The 16,396-nt window shown below is 43.5% G+C and overlaps 1 protein-coding gene across 2 annotated transcripts in view; it reads right to left on the reverse strand.

Annotated features, from left to right (window-relative positions):
- Nucleotides 1-16,396, reverse strand: part of SLC6A1 (solute carrier family 6 member 1) — a 58,302-nt gene that overhangs the window by 14,174 nt on the left and 27,732 nt on the right. For both annotated transcript variants that reach the window (XM_040568422.1, XM_040568424.1), the window contains exons 2-3: nt 1,957-2,377; nt 1,117-1,248 (exon numbers count right to left, since the gene is read on the reverse strand). In XM_040568422.1, the coding sequence (XP_040424356.1) occupies nt 1,117-1,248; nt 1,957-2,191 (367 nt within the window). In that variant the 5' untranslated portion in view covers nt 2,192-2,377. The remainder of the gene's footprint in view (nt 1-1,116; nt 1,249-1,956; nt 2,378-16,396) is intronic.

Raw genomic sequence — 16,396 nt, forward strand, 5'->3', positions numbered from 1 at the left:
TCCATAGATTTAGTTATAGTGACCAGTTCTTTGTGTGTTGTAGTGAGTAGTCACATCTGCTGCTGCTGAGATTTTACAGGAGGTGCCTTTTTGCCTTTTTTTTTTTTTTTTTAAACACTTCTAGGGAAAGGAGCTAAATCAGTTAATTCTCTGAAACAGGAGTACCACAGAAACTTCTGGCAGATGCACTCAAATTGCGTAACAGTTATAAGACCAGCTAGCTCTTTAGTGCACTAGTCAAAGTTCTTGATTCTTAGCATAAAGCTATCGTGTCATGAAAGCATGGAGCTGCGAGTGGGGAGGGTCAGGCTGGTTGTCAGGAAAAGATTCTTCACTGAGGGGGTGCTCAGGCACTGACACGGGCTCCCTGGAGCAGCGGTCATGGCCCTGGCCCTGCTGGAGTTCAAGGAGCATTTGGACAACGGTCTCAGACACATGGTCTGATTTTTGGGTGGTCCTACGTGGAGCCAGGAGTCAGACCCAACGATCCTTGTGGGATCATTGTCAGCTCAGGAGATCTTTAGTGCCACAGGATTTAGGAAGAGGATGGAATGCACAGTTTGTGAGGTTTGTGGGTCTGTGCAGAATCTAGACTAAAATCTTAAGGTTCTAGCAGTGAGAAATCCAAACTAGCTGGAAATCTAAGCATGGAGTGAGCTTATTTTAAGCAACTCAGTCAGAAATTGCTAAATTGAAGTGTCTGGCCTTCACATTTCAATACAGAACAATAGGATACAAACCTTTGTGACCTGGAATAGAAACAGCGTTTACCAAACACTATGAACTGAGGAACCAAGTTCCTTACCTGCTCAGACAAATATTGCTATATTTATAATGCTATTTTGAACAGTCTTTATATGTTCCTAAGAAATATAAAAGATTTTAAGTTTTAAAAATAAATTTGTTGAGATTTTGATGCCTAACTCTTGCTATTTTTAAAGGCAAATGAATAATATCCTAGCTTGGTTCAACATTGCTAGCTACCCCTCAAAGTTGGGAGTTTCTGTAGGATATTACAGTTTAAGTAAAAAATGTAAAAAATGAAGGTGTAAAGAAGTGTCCTTGCCCTGTCACTTTGTGCAACTTCTGTAACTTGAAAAAAATAGAAAAAAGTACCTTTGAACATTGGAGCAAGCTTCCACACTCCAAGGCCTCCTATAGATGTATACTGACCGAGGGAACACTCCAGCAGAAATAGTGGCACTCCAGCAAAAATCAGAGTTAGGAAATAGGGAATCAGGAATGCACCTAAAAAGAAATAATGGAAAGGTCTATTACAGTGGGGAAACAAACAAAACCCACTACTGTTTCCAGTGTTTCCATCACTATTATATCTAAAAATATATACACATTTTCCTCTGAAGTGTAGCTTTCCATAAAAGCTAGAGAGAAGCACGTGTACATTTCTGAACCAGTTTCTCAAGATATGATGATAAGAGGAAAAATATGTCTCTCCATCGTATAAATATTTTCTGTTTAAATAAAAAGCTAAAATACAAAGGACTGTGTATTTTGTTGCCTCCGTTTATCACAGAAGCATGCAGATATCATAAAGGCTTTAAACCAGAACTGGCTGCTTTCCAGCTGAAGTCAGCCTTTGATGGTAAGCTCAGAGTCAGTGTTACAAGCCTTATGCAATCCTCTCAAAAACTCAGTCCAAAAGAGGGCTTTCCAGGGTTAGAGGGGAACGTGCTTCAATTCTGCTCTAATGCCTTATGGTCTTTTAGAAGCACCTGCCAACTGGGTGTTAGAATAAACTCGAGGGCATAGCAGACTTCAAAGCAGCCCCACACTCCGGGATGGTTCCAACCCTCACAGAACTAGATAAAAGCTATCAAATAAGAACATATATACAGATGAAAAAAGCTATTAAAGTTGTGTTTTCCTAATAGTTTCTATGGTAAGTTCTAATATCCAAGTATAGCAGATGGTGTAAGAATGAAACAGCAAGCATACCTCCGCCATTCTTGCCACAAAGGTATGGAAATCGCCACACATTCCCTAGGCCAATGGCATAACCTACACAGGACATAAGAAAGTCAAATTTTCCTTTCCAGGTGTCTCGGTCTGGAAGATCCGTCTTCTTCTTCTGCACTTTTACTACCAAAGTTTTAGGCTTGTCATTGGTGATTGAAGCATCGACTTCTGTGGAGATTTGTCCATCTGCAACTTTCGTTCCGTTTGTTGCCATGTCTCTGGGTTTGGCGGGCGAGGCTCTGGCAGCAGCCGGACGGGAGATTTCAGCAGTGGTCCACGTGGACAGCAGCTTTGCGGCTCACCCTCACCCGGCCGGGCGGCAGCCAAAGCCAGCAGCGCCCACCACAGGTGCCACCGGGCTCCGAGTTGCTCAGTGCTCCCGTACAGCTTCCGGGTCAGTCTGCAAAACACAAGGCCACACAGCTCAGAGATGCTTCAACACTACCCTGGGCAACTGAAAAGCTTAAGTGGCCCTTGCTGCCGAGGGAGCTTTGCAATGAGGTGGCCAGCCTAAAAGCTTGGGTCTGCCCCCAGCATTTTTTCTTGCTGACTCTGTAGGAAAAGAAATAGAACTGTCATAGCCCTCCAAAACAAACACCAAGCCACAGTTACTCATTTTTTCTTTCCTTATAGATCTACCATGAGTCTAGAGAAACTAATCCTAAAATGTAGGATCGTGTTGGACACAGCATATGTTTACTACACGTTACGCTTAAAACACATAACGGAGAAGAAGCAGCCATAATGAAAGCTGGAAACGAAGTTGTACATGTCCTCATAAATGAGGACCACTATGCTTAATCCTACTTCTTTGATGCCAGGAACCTTTGGAGCACTTTTGCTGTCAAGAATAGAGTAATTTAACTGATTTTTACAAAGATTCATCAACTCCATGGGGTCAAGTACATCTCTCTGATTCTTGAAAAGATGAGTCAGTAATAAAGTTTCTCTTTAACAGTCTAGAACATGGAACAATGAAACTATTCATTGTAATCACTCTGCATTCAACAAACTAAAGGGTAATTCCCGCAAGTGTAGAGTTTCTGTATTTATGGGAAGATGACACTATTATTATGTTTATCAAGAAATAGTACTTGCCACCAATAACAGTGAACTGAAAAAGTTACAAGTAGTATGCATTTATCTAAAACACCTTCATCTAAAATACTCCCAAAGGAATTCAAAAGAAACCAGATTAAGCAACAGGATTTAATGCTGGGTAATGATGTTAGGTTTCCTGTGTCATTATAATTAGTTGTTAATACAGTACAGATGTTTCACTAAGCTTAAATTGTAAGTGCTTTAGGACAACAGACTGCAATAATCACTCCTCAGTTTGTTTCCTAATTCTTGCACCATTTCAATACCATTACTGCTTTTATACAAATTTTCAAAAGTCTAAGTAAACAAAGGAAATAACAAGGAAGAGAACATGCATTATGAAAAACAACCTAGGATATTTCAGTCAACTCAGAAGCATGTGTAACTCCTGCAGACTTCCACAGCTTTATTTCAAGGGGGGAAAAAAACACCATGAGCTAGTGTCTGTTGCATGTCAACTGTATGCCCATTCATGATAGATTTATTGGCTACTCCTCCTTTATTAGCTTCTTTTACCATTTGCCAGTCACTAATCAAACCAAACACTGGAAAAACTGAAATATTTTCCAGTGTGAAGCTACGTGTTATAGTAACGTTGACTACATTGGCCATGAGCTCACGCAAAGATCAACAATAATTTTAGTTATAGATGTATGTAAAGGTAGATCAAGATTTTTAGTCCTTCACTTCCAATAGTAAATTATGCCAAAAGAATCATAAATCACATAAAGACTCTTTTATAGAAAGTGCTTTTCTTCAACATAGGGTTCATTTGAATGAATGAACATAGAAAATTAAATGAACACAGAGCTCATAGAAATGAACACAGATCTCATTTCAGGTTGCTACATTATTAAAATGCTTTCTTTGTCCTCCACAAACTCAGGGACATATCAAACAATTAAAAAAAATACTGTTGGAAGCTGAGGAATAGAAGAATCAGCTGTAGGATTTTTGGGAAAAGGACAGAAACAAGGATCACGCTTTTAACACTCCTTTCTGTTCCACTTCAAGACTGGACTCAGATGGAAATTCACAGTCTGTGTACTTTCATGTCCTCAAGTCCTCCTGAATGCACACATCTTCCCTTCATAAAACCATGGACTTAGCTTTCCGCATTCCAATGCAAGCCTGGCCCATTTTGTATACCAATAAATGCCATTTCTTCTTATAATTTAGGTTCTGCTTAATAACTACTCCTTGGGAAATATGTACCTGTTTAGGACAAATCATGAGAACTCCTAAAAGTGAACTGAGACTCCATGTGATTTGAGAACAGGTTTCATCTTGATTTTTCCCCATCCTGTACAACACTCACCTTGATGCTTCTACTGGGGACAGCATCCTCTGACCTTTCATCTCCAGCTTTCTACATCAATTAGGTGAAAGTATTGACTGCTGTTTTGGGGCTTGGGAAAACTTGCTTCTTGTGAGACATGGCTGGCACTGTGCCCCTATCATAGATGATGAAGTAGAAGCAGCTCCTACTTAGCACTGTCATTTTTTTTTGGGGGGGGGGGGGGGGGGGGGGGACGGACACGGCGACATGACACTAGCCACGCCTCTGCCCCTCATACACCCCAGTTCCCTCAGGCTGGCCAATGCTTTCCTCAGCCTGGCCAATGCTTTTAAAGAGAACGACATCACAACTACATCAAAAAGTGCTGAAACATTCAGAGCAGTAACTGCAATTACTGTTGCATCCCCCTCAAAAAGCACAGCACAATATAGTTCTCCAGTGTGTCATTAGCCAAATCCAGAACCGCAGCCTTCAGAAGACCATGCTAACAAGTTTTGTGTTTGATTCCTGCTACTTCCCAAACTGGAATAAATCTTTTGCTTCTTAGAAGTTTGAGCATTTCAGGTAGTCATTCAGACTACCTAAACACACTAATGCTTGCCCAAGGTAATACGGATCATCTTGTGGGCAAAACTGGACTCCTCTTCTGAGGCTGGATTGAGACCCCATTGAAACTTTGACCTCCTCGCCCACATGTCTCTAAGTCCGAGGTGGGGACAGCTCCAGGAGAGCAGTAACACATGTGCAGTTTGCCAGCACCACCTACCGATGAAGATACAGAACTGAGAGTGTTGCTTTTGGCCAAGGGAGGCCGTGCAAGGCAAGGATCATCAGGGTGTTCTAGCGCTTCCACCAAATCCCGTACTAGAGGAGATATTTTTGTTATTATTTATTTTGGCATTTACATTTGGGTTGAACATCTGCCAGAGATTCCAAGTAATGAGAAAGGCTGTGCACTGATGATGGGTAGAAAAAGCCATCCAAACCAAAAGCCAACAAATAAACCAACATTATATGTATACGGGTGATAATAAGGGAGAAACTCATCCTCAGAACGGGCACTCCAGGAAGTCTCCGAACCAGATTGCTCCCTCGTACCCACAAACGGGCTCTGCGGGTGAGTGCTGGACTGCCCTTGCTCTTCCAGCCCCATCAGGCTCCAGGGAGCTCTGGGTATGCATTCAATGCTCTGCTGAATAAAGGGAGTAACTTGGTCCAGTGTAAGAGTCCGTGACAAAGACAATTGAGAGGGTTAGTTAGAAAATCTTCAGGAGTAAAGCAAAGAAACTGGGAGTTCGAGAGTCCTGGAAGAAGGTGCCCAGATCCATTTCAATGCTACTGTAATGCTGAATGTGGGGCTGAAACTTCACCAGGCAGCCAAGAAAGTGTGTACGTGTGCGTAGAGGGTGAGGGGGCTTTGGCAGACAGCCTGGTGTTTTAATATTAGAAGAGATTGGAGGCTTTGGTTTAAACAATCACTTCCCCACAGAGCACAGCTTTGGGCAAGCTCCCCATTACACACACTACAAGCATTCAGCAGAGGAGGCTCATTTTCCGGGGCTGGAGGTGGAGACAGGCCAATTCGCCTCTGTCCTGCCCTACCATTGCTGATGCCAGTATCCCATTTGGAGATCATGCTGGAGACTTTAATGCCAGTGGTGTCAGGGCACGGACATTTTTCCTTATATGGTGATACAACAAACCAGAATCAGACAATGGAAAACTGATTTCATTCCATAGGCTTGAAAGTATGGTTTTCCCCATGTTACGAAAAACATTTTTTCCGCAAGCTTAAGAAATTGTAATAACAAACAACGACAGTAGGAGTAGCCCCTAGCCTCCAACCAACCCCCTTTGTACACTGTATTACTTTACAAACCAGGACTTACATACAACAACCCAGAACAAGAGTAAGCACTATGGCAGTAAGGATAGTTGGTACACACCCTCTCATCTGATTAGACAATATTTCACATCACTGGGATTTAAATTCAAAATTAGTTTGACACAGAATAGGACAGATATTTACGTAAGCTCTATGGGTTGGCTTGGGCAAAGGAAGACAAATTATAGTTGGCAGCCAGCAGAGCAGGTAGGACATTTGCAATGCGATGTTTCGCCTGGTGGGAAGAAGATGGAGAGGTCATTTATATCAGTCTTCGCTCCCGCAGTTGCTTCATGCCAACGCTGAGTGCACTAGGAAGGGCAGGGTAGCTTCCCACTGCATTCCCCAGTGCACAATAGAGCTTCCTTGACTTCAGTTACTAGGGTTGCTCAACCAAGAGGAGAAAGCCCTCTGAAACAGGGTGGGTTTTGGATACCATCTGGTTGTCCTGCATCACCACCACGTTAGAGAAGAATGACTTGAGAGAGCCAAGCACACATAGCAGCCAAGGTAATAAGCATAGCCAGGGAAACCGGGACAAAGAGAGTGCCACAATTAATAAAAGCATTTCTCTCTCTCCTGGCCTGCACAACATTGGATTTGAAAAGTTTAGAACTGGTTGCATAAAATAAAAGTGCACAGCAATATTACTATCATCTTTCACCAGTGATATCAAAAGGCTAAAAAAGATCAGTGCAGAATCGCACACAGCCAGCTGGAAACCCCGGCCCCCTGAACTGATAAACCTCTGTTGTGTTCAGAGCTCACCGCCCCTCTGCTGCAATCCGTCGTGTGCCTCCTTCCCTGGAGAGCAGCAGCTCTGAGGGCTCCACACAAGGCAAGCCTAGGGCAGCTCCAATCCATAAATTCTGAAGAAATGCTGTTATATAAAATGCCATATTGTCTTCATGAAACACCGAAAGTATTATTGCTCTAACCTCAGCGGGACTCCCATTGAGCCCAATGCAGCCAGGAGTTATTGGCACTCACATTTGTTTGTATTTAGCAATCAAGTCAAGAGAACACTATACATACGCCAAGTCTCGTCGCAAAACATATACCCCACATCAGCAACGTCCTGGTGCACGTGAAATTAGAATGAAATATAGGAAGTATAAAGAGGAGTACTGAGCTCACTGGATGTCCGTTCTGAGATATCCACAAGGAGAGCTTTGTTGTACTGTTCTTTCACGGGAGGGACACTGTTTGGAAGCACATAGTGCACACCAGGCTACACACCACACGTGCTGTTGTACCACACACACACAGCAAAAACCACGATGCATTGAAGAACACTCCCACTAACTTCTAGCGGTACTATAGATATCTCTTAGAAATCTGTCCCTTTGAACTGGAACCTCTACAACATGTAGGAAGTGTGAGCTGTATGTAGATAACCTATGCATCTCCCTACTCTTTCTTAACTATTTATATAGTTTATATTTGCTTTGTTGAGGTATTTCAGAAAGCTATGCACATTTAAATATGAAATGGAGATCCATGAAAGCTGCCACATCTGCAGGTGGTGTAAACTGTTGTATCACCGTCCAGCTAAGAGAAGGCAAGCTGTGTGCTGGAGAATCTTCAGAAGGTATACAGAAGCATAAAAGATGCACAAAAAAATGACTTACTGCACCAAAAACATTTTATGAACAATACGGTTTGGCTGGGGAAAGAAATGTATGAAGATTTGGTTAAATAAAAATCATGAAACGAGCTGAGTAAGGAGTACTTACGGTGCATTTAGGAGGCATACAAACACGTCCTGTGCATCAGACTCTCTCTTCCACCCCCCCCGCCAGTCACCTCTGCTTCAAGAAAGTTACCCAAAAGTGCTGCTTGGGCTGGAGGTTTGTCTGGTTTTTAAACCCAGTACCACAACTTAAACAAATATTGTCACATCACCTGCCTGATGTACCAAGTATAGTCATCCCAGCAACAAGAGGCAGGGCTGGCTAAAAAAAAAAAAAACAGCTTTTGAAGATAGAAACGGAGCTCTGAACAAATTGATAGGTATGAAGCTAAAGCAATATGTTTGAAGAAAGTAGCTCTGAACTCTTTTAAACTGCTAAAGATTGGTTCAGCTTGCATCTTGCAGCGGGATTTAACATGGGGAGAGGAAAGGTGGAAGCAGCAATAGATTCTTTCCCTTGCCCGTTTGTCAACACAAGTACTTACAGACAAAGATTTTGCCCCTACTGAAAAAACGCATACATCTAATCCCTCCAGCTCTAAGACATGACATGGAGACTCATCTACTTGCTCCCAGTTCTAGCTACCCTTAACAGAATAACTTTCCTGTCTTTCTGGATCCCTGGCAAAGCCTGCAAGTGAAGGAGAGCAATGAAAGCTTCCTAATTATGTTTTCTTGCCTGTTCTCCAGGTATGCTGGCACTTGTCTGTCTCTCAAGGGACACAGACGTCCGCACAAGAATGCAAAGCAACGATAATGGATGGCACATATATCTGTGACTTGAAGACAGCCACACCACCAGGAAGAAGTAAAACCAGCAAGTTTTCAATTTTTTGATCTTCCCATGCAAGAATAGCTCAGACCTTCAAAAGGAAAGATGAAAAACAAAAGCTAAACAACATCACCAGCACTGCTTGCATTTCTGTGGCATACAGAGCTCCCTGCTAAGATGATCTGTGTAATTTTGAGCCCAAACCGTGAGCATTTATTCTCCTAGTCCAACTTCAGTTCAGCACTGAGTCTTACTCCATCTTCAGAGTGCACAGAGCTTCCTGGTGTGAAATTCTCCCTTAATGTAACACATACTGAGCTCTAATGTGCAGAAGCAGCCTGTATGACATTTTGCTACCAGGACATATCATGGTCGGATCCTAAAATAAGCACATAGCCCTTAACCCGCCACAAATGTGCTTCATATTTCTCGCTCGTTCCTCCCTTCAGAAAGAAATGCAGAATAACGAGAAGCGATGGCCTTGCAAGCCCAAAGCAAGGGTCTTTTTGTTGGGGGGGGAGGTGGGGATTTCTGTTGTTGTTATCACCAGAGTAAAGATAAAGGAAAAACATTCTTATACTACAAGTGCAAAACTATCCTGAGACCCTTGGGAGCCTGCTTAACAAATGGCAGTGTTTCCTTATAAGCCTGTAGCGATCCTGCAGGTATCTTCCCACTGAGACCCTGCGCAGTGTTACTTTAAAACAGACAACTGATCCTGGACGGAGGTGCAAGGAGACATAAGCTTTTCTCATCATCACAGAATGATACCAAAACTAAGCAACTGCTGATCAGTCTCTTACAAAGCTCTTGTGCTGACTAACATTACTTCCCTGTCAATCCCACTGCTTTTAGCACAGCTGTGGGTAGTTAAATATTTGGGCGTGCTATTGCTCAGCTCACAGTAGCACTATCTGCCCTTGCTTCTCAGTAGTAAGCCAAAGGCCAGGCTTTGAACAGATTTTTAGCATTTACAAACAGAACCAAGTGACCCTCACAATCTGGGGTACGTACTTGGTTAGACACTTTCTGTGATCCCTACCTTACTGAAGGTGGCATTTTCTCTGTTTCCTTTGTCGTGTTTCTTTGCAATAATTTCATTATCACAGTCTCTTATCTTCTTCTAGGCTGACTACCATAACAAAGTACAACCACCATCTACCACAACCACACCTCCACTTCCAGCTTCTCCACAGTTCCACCTTCAAAAAGATCTATCTGATCTTTTGTAGAGCAGGGTAATAATCTTACTGCTGTATAACAGTGGTTTTGTGCATTATTTTCACATCAGTATCGTTTTTTGCCCTAATTAATATTTAGGAAGCTTTGTGCAAACACAAGGCCTTCCCTCGAAGCCCACGCTGGCTTTCAGTGCAGAAAACATAACTGCTAGGGAACATGGAGCAGCTCGAAAAGGGGCAGGAGTGGTATCACCCTGGTTGATGCTCGGAAGATGGCTTCCAGCATCCCCATACACACACCCAAGAAAACAAACAACCCCATATATCGGGTCCCTCTTGGTCACAGAAGCAAACCACACACAGGTCCACTGGGGCAGTGAGTTTACTGTCCTGCTCCAAACCACAGAGATCAAACACAGACACACAGCAACCGCCCGTCACAGGACCAGCTCCCTTTGCTCCCCTCTTTTTTCTGCCCTCCTTTTGGGCTGGGCAGAGCTGAGCCTGCCTGGGAGCCCCGAGCCCAGGGCTGCGTGGGGACCTGCGCACGCAGCAGCGCAGGCCGCCAGGACGGGGAAAAGCAGCAGCAAGCGCACCAGGAAGGTAAAGTCACTTGCCCAAGCAATAGGCTGGAGCAGAATTTACAGCAGCCTTTCTCCGAGCGCCAGCACAACCCCCTAGCCTTCAATAACAGCATCGTTGCACTTTTCTAACAGCCTCTTCTTTTTTCCATCATACACAAAGGATTGTGTGTGAAAGGATTGTGTGACTGCCTGCCTTGTAAAGGCAAATAGAAACACATAAAGGCTCCAGAAAAGCATTGCAGCTTGCCTCTACAAAAAAATAAAATAAAATAAAATAAAATCTCAGTGTAATTAACTGGAGGTAGCATTTGTTATTTCATTTTTACCAACCTGGTAAATCCTAAATTGTTCTTCTTCGCAAAGAAGAGAATATCCTGATCTGCTGTAGCCCCACCTGCTGACAGGTAGCCTTCCACTTCCAAATCTCCTTCACCGTTTGCGATGTAAACGAAGGGTTTCATTCACACAACCGACAAGAGCCACAAAGGCAACAACCACGTCACCTTCAACTCTGAAAGAGTAGCTACAGGCATGCAGCGGCTACACCCCGCAGGCAGGAAGGCATTGCAGGCGGCAGCCAGGCCTTGGTGCCTTCTCCCCACGCTGCCAGGCAGCCCCAGGGCCAGGCCTGAAGGAAGAAGGGGAGCAGCAGCCTGGAGCCCCCCGAGCAGCCACCCCAGGGGAGCTGGATGAGGTCTGGGGGCTGCCAGGCAGGTGGATGGGGGGAAGACGGGTGGATGCAGCAGTCGTGCAGGGCTGCTGGAAGGGCAGCACGGCACGAGTTGGACCAGAGCAGGGCAGCACCCCCTTGGTGAGGCCACGAGCTGTTCAAGCGACTCCTTTAGAAGTGGCTGGGCACCTGTCGTCTGCCTAGGCTGGGGGACCCGGGTGAGAAGAGGTAACTGCATGGGGCTGGTCTGCCATGACGGTGCCTCGGGGTTCAGGCCAAGTCTGCCCTGGGCAGTCCTTGGGTTACAAATATTGTTAGAAGCCTACAAAAACTGGCACGCTGCCTATTTCTCTAGCAACTGCTACATGCCCAAAGACATACATATTTCTTTTAATGAAAACACAATACTAAACACTTTGCCTTCCTTCTGTATGTGCTGAACAAGACTCTTGGGATGGAGGCTTGTTTGATGTCTGCAAACACATCCCATCTGTCACTATGGGAATTTTTTTCTTTGAAGCATTATTGTTTTGGGCAAGAATAGTCACAAACATGTTGATCTACATGCCAGAGCACATCAGAAAGAGCATCATTCAACCATGAAGCTTCCCATATGTAATGCATGCACAGACTATCGATCACCACCCTGATATTGATTACTCAAGCCCACTGCTGAAGGGGGGAGTTGCAGCAAAGGCAATGGGATTGCAAGCTGCATGCCCTGACCGAGCTTGCAAAACCCAAAGGGACAGGATCTGGTACAAACATCCAGAATTTGCCTAAGTGCACACTGTCCCTAAGCCTATAAAAAGTTTTCCATGTAATTCCCATTGCCAAATCAGAACAAATTTAGAGAGATACCATCTTAAACTGGACATCTACTCCAAAGGCTACTGTTAATGAGTGGAAAGACATTTCTTCACAAATAAACAGTGTTTGTTCTTATTTGTCTATGATTCTTTTTAGGCGCCTGAAAAAAAAAGTTTCATTTTTGTTTCACTATGAAACCAAAAGGACTAGAAAAAACAAAGATAAGCCACAAAATTTCAAAAGCTGATGCTTACTGAAGTGTCAGACTTTATGCAAGAAAAAAAAAAAAAACACATTGCGTTTTTGTCCTAGATGCTTCCCTTGGTTTGTTTTCTTCTTCTTCCACCTCCAGTTTCTAAATGTTGGGACATCTGGGTTTGTTTTCAATCTGAAAATAGTGCCTAAAAGCCTCATGCCCAAGTTCTTCACAGGATGACATCTTGGCACATCTAAGATCAGATTTTCTCCATGCGACTGGGCAAGTCACTTCAGATGCATCCAGAGTGGTACGTTGTCTGAAACTTAGAGAAAGCCACCCAGAAGACAGGATCCACAGAGCTCCATGCATCAGGTTCAGGGTAGAAATACATTTTGACAAACAAAGGTAACAGTCTGCATTTTTAAATCTGTAGATGCCATCCCCGTGCAAGCCAAGCTTCCTGTAATTTGCATCACTTCATTGCAATTCCTATTTTTCCCCCCAAAAAACCACAAAAACTCTTATCCAATTTTAGCAGCCACACTCAACATAGGACTGAACTTCCCCAAGCCTGGTGGAGAGGAGGCAGCTATGGCAGATGCTCTTATTTCCTAGTTTACGAGCCTATTGACTGACAAAAGCAGCTGCCAGCACTGCTAATTCAAAGTGATCCTAATTTTGGTGCTGCCTCTAGATTTTAGATCATGGCTTATTTTAAATAGCCCTATTTTCATCCTAAAATAAATAAAAAAATTTACATTTGATTCTTACATGTAGTTGTACTGCAAACCATGCCAAAAAAAAAAAGGTTGCAGGCACATGCACTTGTTAATGCAGTTAAGCCTCTTTCAGAAAAAAAAAAAAAAGGAAAAACAAAAACAAAAAACTAGAGGAAACATCCTTTTTGGAGGATAGGAGGTGGGAAGTGATAGAATGAAAAGACCTAAATCTAAGGTTAGCCTTTTCAAATGCAGCTCCAAGCTGAAGCCACATTTTCTTTCCGTTCTTTTTTCTTTGATCTCCAAACTTCAATTCAAACCTTTAATTTTAAATGGGATTTCATTCTGAACTCAAAGCTATTTAAATGGAAACAAGAAATTCTCCACTCTCCCCTCCTGCCAAATCATGAATTTGAGGCTGCAATACTAAGGTGCCTGGTAAATCCATAAAACTTTCTGGCTTGAAGCGATAAGGACAATCAGGAAGCTCACTGAAGGTAGGAGATAAATGGAACAATTTGCTTTCATTTCACTTAAACTTTTTTTTTTTTTTTTTAAGATAAACTTGAGAACCTGCAAGCAAAAACCTGTTGTTGCTAACTGATGGCTCAATGGAGTTATAACAGCAACAGGACAAGGTTTCACTCCCGTCCAAAGTGATTTTAAGCTTACTTTGTAAGCCTGTCTCAAGACAAACAGTGAGTCAGACTCTACTCTAAAAAACTGGCTGAACAAAACACAAACACATTTTGTGTTCTTCGCATCTACACGCCTAAATCCTAGTTCCCTTAATAACAGTAGGGCAGCATCTCAGGCTCAACTTTCTGTAGCTAAATATCCCTTAAGACAAAAAAACCTTCTCTTATATTCTCCATACACTCATGGTGGCAGGTCTTCTATGCAAGATACCGGGGGATCGTATTTGGACTTGGCCAGGTACCACTGTTCTGACTACGGTGATAATCCTAGCCAGCTTTTAGCACAGGATTATTTTGAAAATGTTTCCAGTAGGGACTACGCGTATACTATAACCCACTCACTGTAACTTAGGTTTTACCTGTTTCTAGCTTTCTAACTGCTAAGAAGCTTCAGAGCTTTGCTGTTTTGGTCAGCAGAAACAAATTTAGCAGTCTCCTTGGACATCCCCTGTGCACTCACTAATCTCTCTTCTTGTTTTCTAGGGCAGAGTTGGGACTACTAAGAACGGCTAGCTGACAGCCGGTCAGCTGAAATAGAAGACCAGATACCCATTTTACTTACTGCAGTATAAACATAGGTCGTGTTCTACCTCATGAAAGAATTGATTCTTAAATAAATTAAGAAGAAAAGATTTATTTACAAAATTTATTAAACTTACCATGATATATCCACATAACAACACTGACATTACTTGGAACTGAAAGCCAGCTGATAGGGTCGGGAAGCCAGGTAACAACAGATGTTGCTTTCTGTCATGAATCAAAGCCTGCTATTATTTATCATCAGACAGGATGACAGGACACTATCTGGTGAACATCCACTTACCAAGGAGAACACAGGACAGTTTGGAACTAAACGGTTGGACTCGATGACCCTTGCGGGTCCCTTCCAGCTCAGGATATTCTTTGATTCTATAAAGACTAATGATGCAAGGCAAAAGCTACAGACAGTGTCTGGGACAGTTTTCCCCTCAAATGCTGTGTCCCAGGACTAGTACCTGTCAGTTTGGCTTGAAAGAACTGTTCATGCCACACTTGCCCAGTAATTAACTGGGGTAATTAAGATGATCAGGAGTCCAGACCCATGAGCAGGCCAAGCAGAAAACCTGCATGTCCCATACAAAATTAGCCATCTGTGTAGGCTAAGTGACAGGTTCCTTCTTCACAAGGGCCAGGCAAATAGGCTATTCTGAGACACTGGAGGTGCTTGAGAAACCTTGTTAGTAAAATGCCAGGCCTTGTCAAAAATAAAATGTTAAATTTTCAGTTTCAATCCATTGCCTGTTTATGTTCTAAGAGGACAGCTGTTCATTCAAATGCAGGAATTTAATTCTTGACTATCAGTCAGTACAAGACAATTTTCCTTGATATCTAGGGGTACGAAGACATCTTTCAGTATGAAGTCCAAGCTAGAGTCTTGGAAGGCAAACACCTTTCTTGAGGAGGGAAAGGAAGGGGTTATCAGTTTTGTTTTCTTTGAATAAGCCATCTGAGTAAATACAATACAGGTGGGAGAGATGATTTACTTTTTTTTTTTCCCTCCAGACTTGTTTTTGCTCTCCATAGGGACTTTGACATGCTTGAGAGGTGGACCTGTGCAAACCTCATGAAATTTAACAAGGCCAAGTGTAAGGTCCTGCAACTGGGGCTGACAATCCCAAGCACAAATACAGGCTGGGCAGAGAATGGATTGGGAGAAACCCTGAGGAGAAGGCGTTGGGAGTGTTAGTTGATGAAGAACTCACCATCAGCCAGCAATGTGCACTTGCAGCCCAGAAAGACACACATATCCTGGGCTGCACCAAAAGCAGCGTGGCCAGCAGGGTGAAGGAGGGGATTGTTCCCCTCTGCTCTGCTCTTGTGAAACCTCACCTGGAGCCTGTGTTCAGCTCTGGGGCCCCAAGGAGGCACAAGAAGGACACGTGAGTATTATAATGAGTCCAGAGGAGGCCACGAGGATGATCAAGGGGCTGGAGCACCTCTCCTGTGGTGACAGGCTGAGGGAGTTGGGGTTGTTCAGCCTGGAGAAGAGAAGGCTCTGGGGAGACCTTACAGTGGCCTGCCAGTGCCTCAAGGGGGCTGCAGGAAAGCTGGAGAGGGACTCTGTGTCAGAGGGTGTAGTGATAGGACAAGGGGTAATGGATTTAAACAAAACAGAAAAAAAGTGGATTTAGATTAGCTGTAAGGAAGAAATCCTTCACTCAGAGGGCGGTGAGGCCCTGGCCCAGGCTGCCCAGAGGAGCTGTGGCTGCCCCATCCCTGGCAGTGCCCAAGGCCAGGCTGGATGGGGCTGGGGGCAGCCTGGGCTGGGGGGCCCTGCCCATGGCAGGGGTTGGGACTGGGTGGGCTTTGGGGCCTCTTCCAATCCAAACCATTCTGTAATTCTATGATTTTTGCCTGCAGATTAAGTGAAGCTAGATCTTTTCTGAAGTTATGCACTCAATCAGGTTAAAAAGGAAAAAAAAAAAGTGTTTTCATATCAGGTAAGTGTACACACGGCTTACCTTGTTCTCAGGAAGGATGAGCCTGCACCAGTCAGCAAGATTGTCAGCTTTATTTCTGTCTACCTGACCTGAACAGCAGCACATGAAGAAATACTTTTTTCAGCCCCACACTTTGGGATTTGAACATTCATACTGATACCACTTTAATCCCATCTGACTGTTTAGAGGAAAAAAAAAATGCATTTAATTATACCAGTCAAAATCTTATTTGCTGCAGCAAATAATTCGGTGTGTCTTTTTTTCCTTTAGGAAACTGCCTCCTGCCCACCACCTCCCTCAGCCTTTTACATCCTTACAGTTGCA

Source organism: Cygnus olor, chromosome 10 (assembly GCF_009769625.2).
Source record: "Cygnus olor isolate bCygOlo1 chromosome 10, bCygOlo1.pri.v2, whole genome shotgun sequence".
Lineage (NCBI taxonomy): Eukaryota > Metazoa > Chordata > Aves > Anseriformes > Anatidae > Cygnus > Cygnus olor.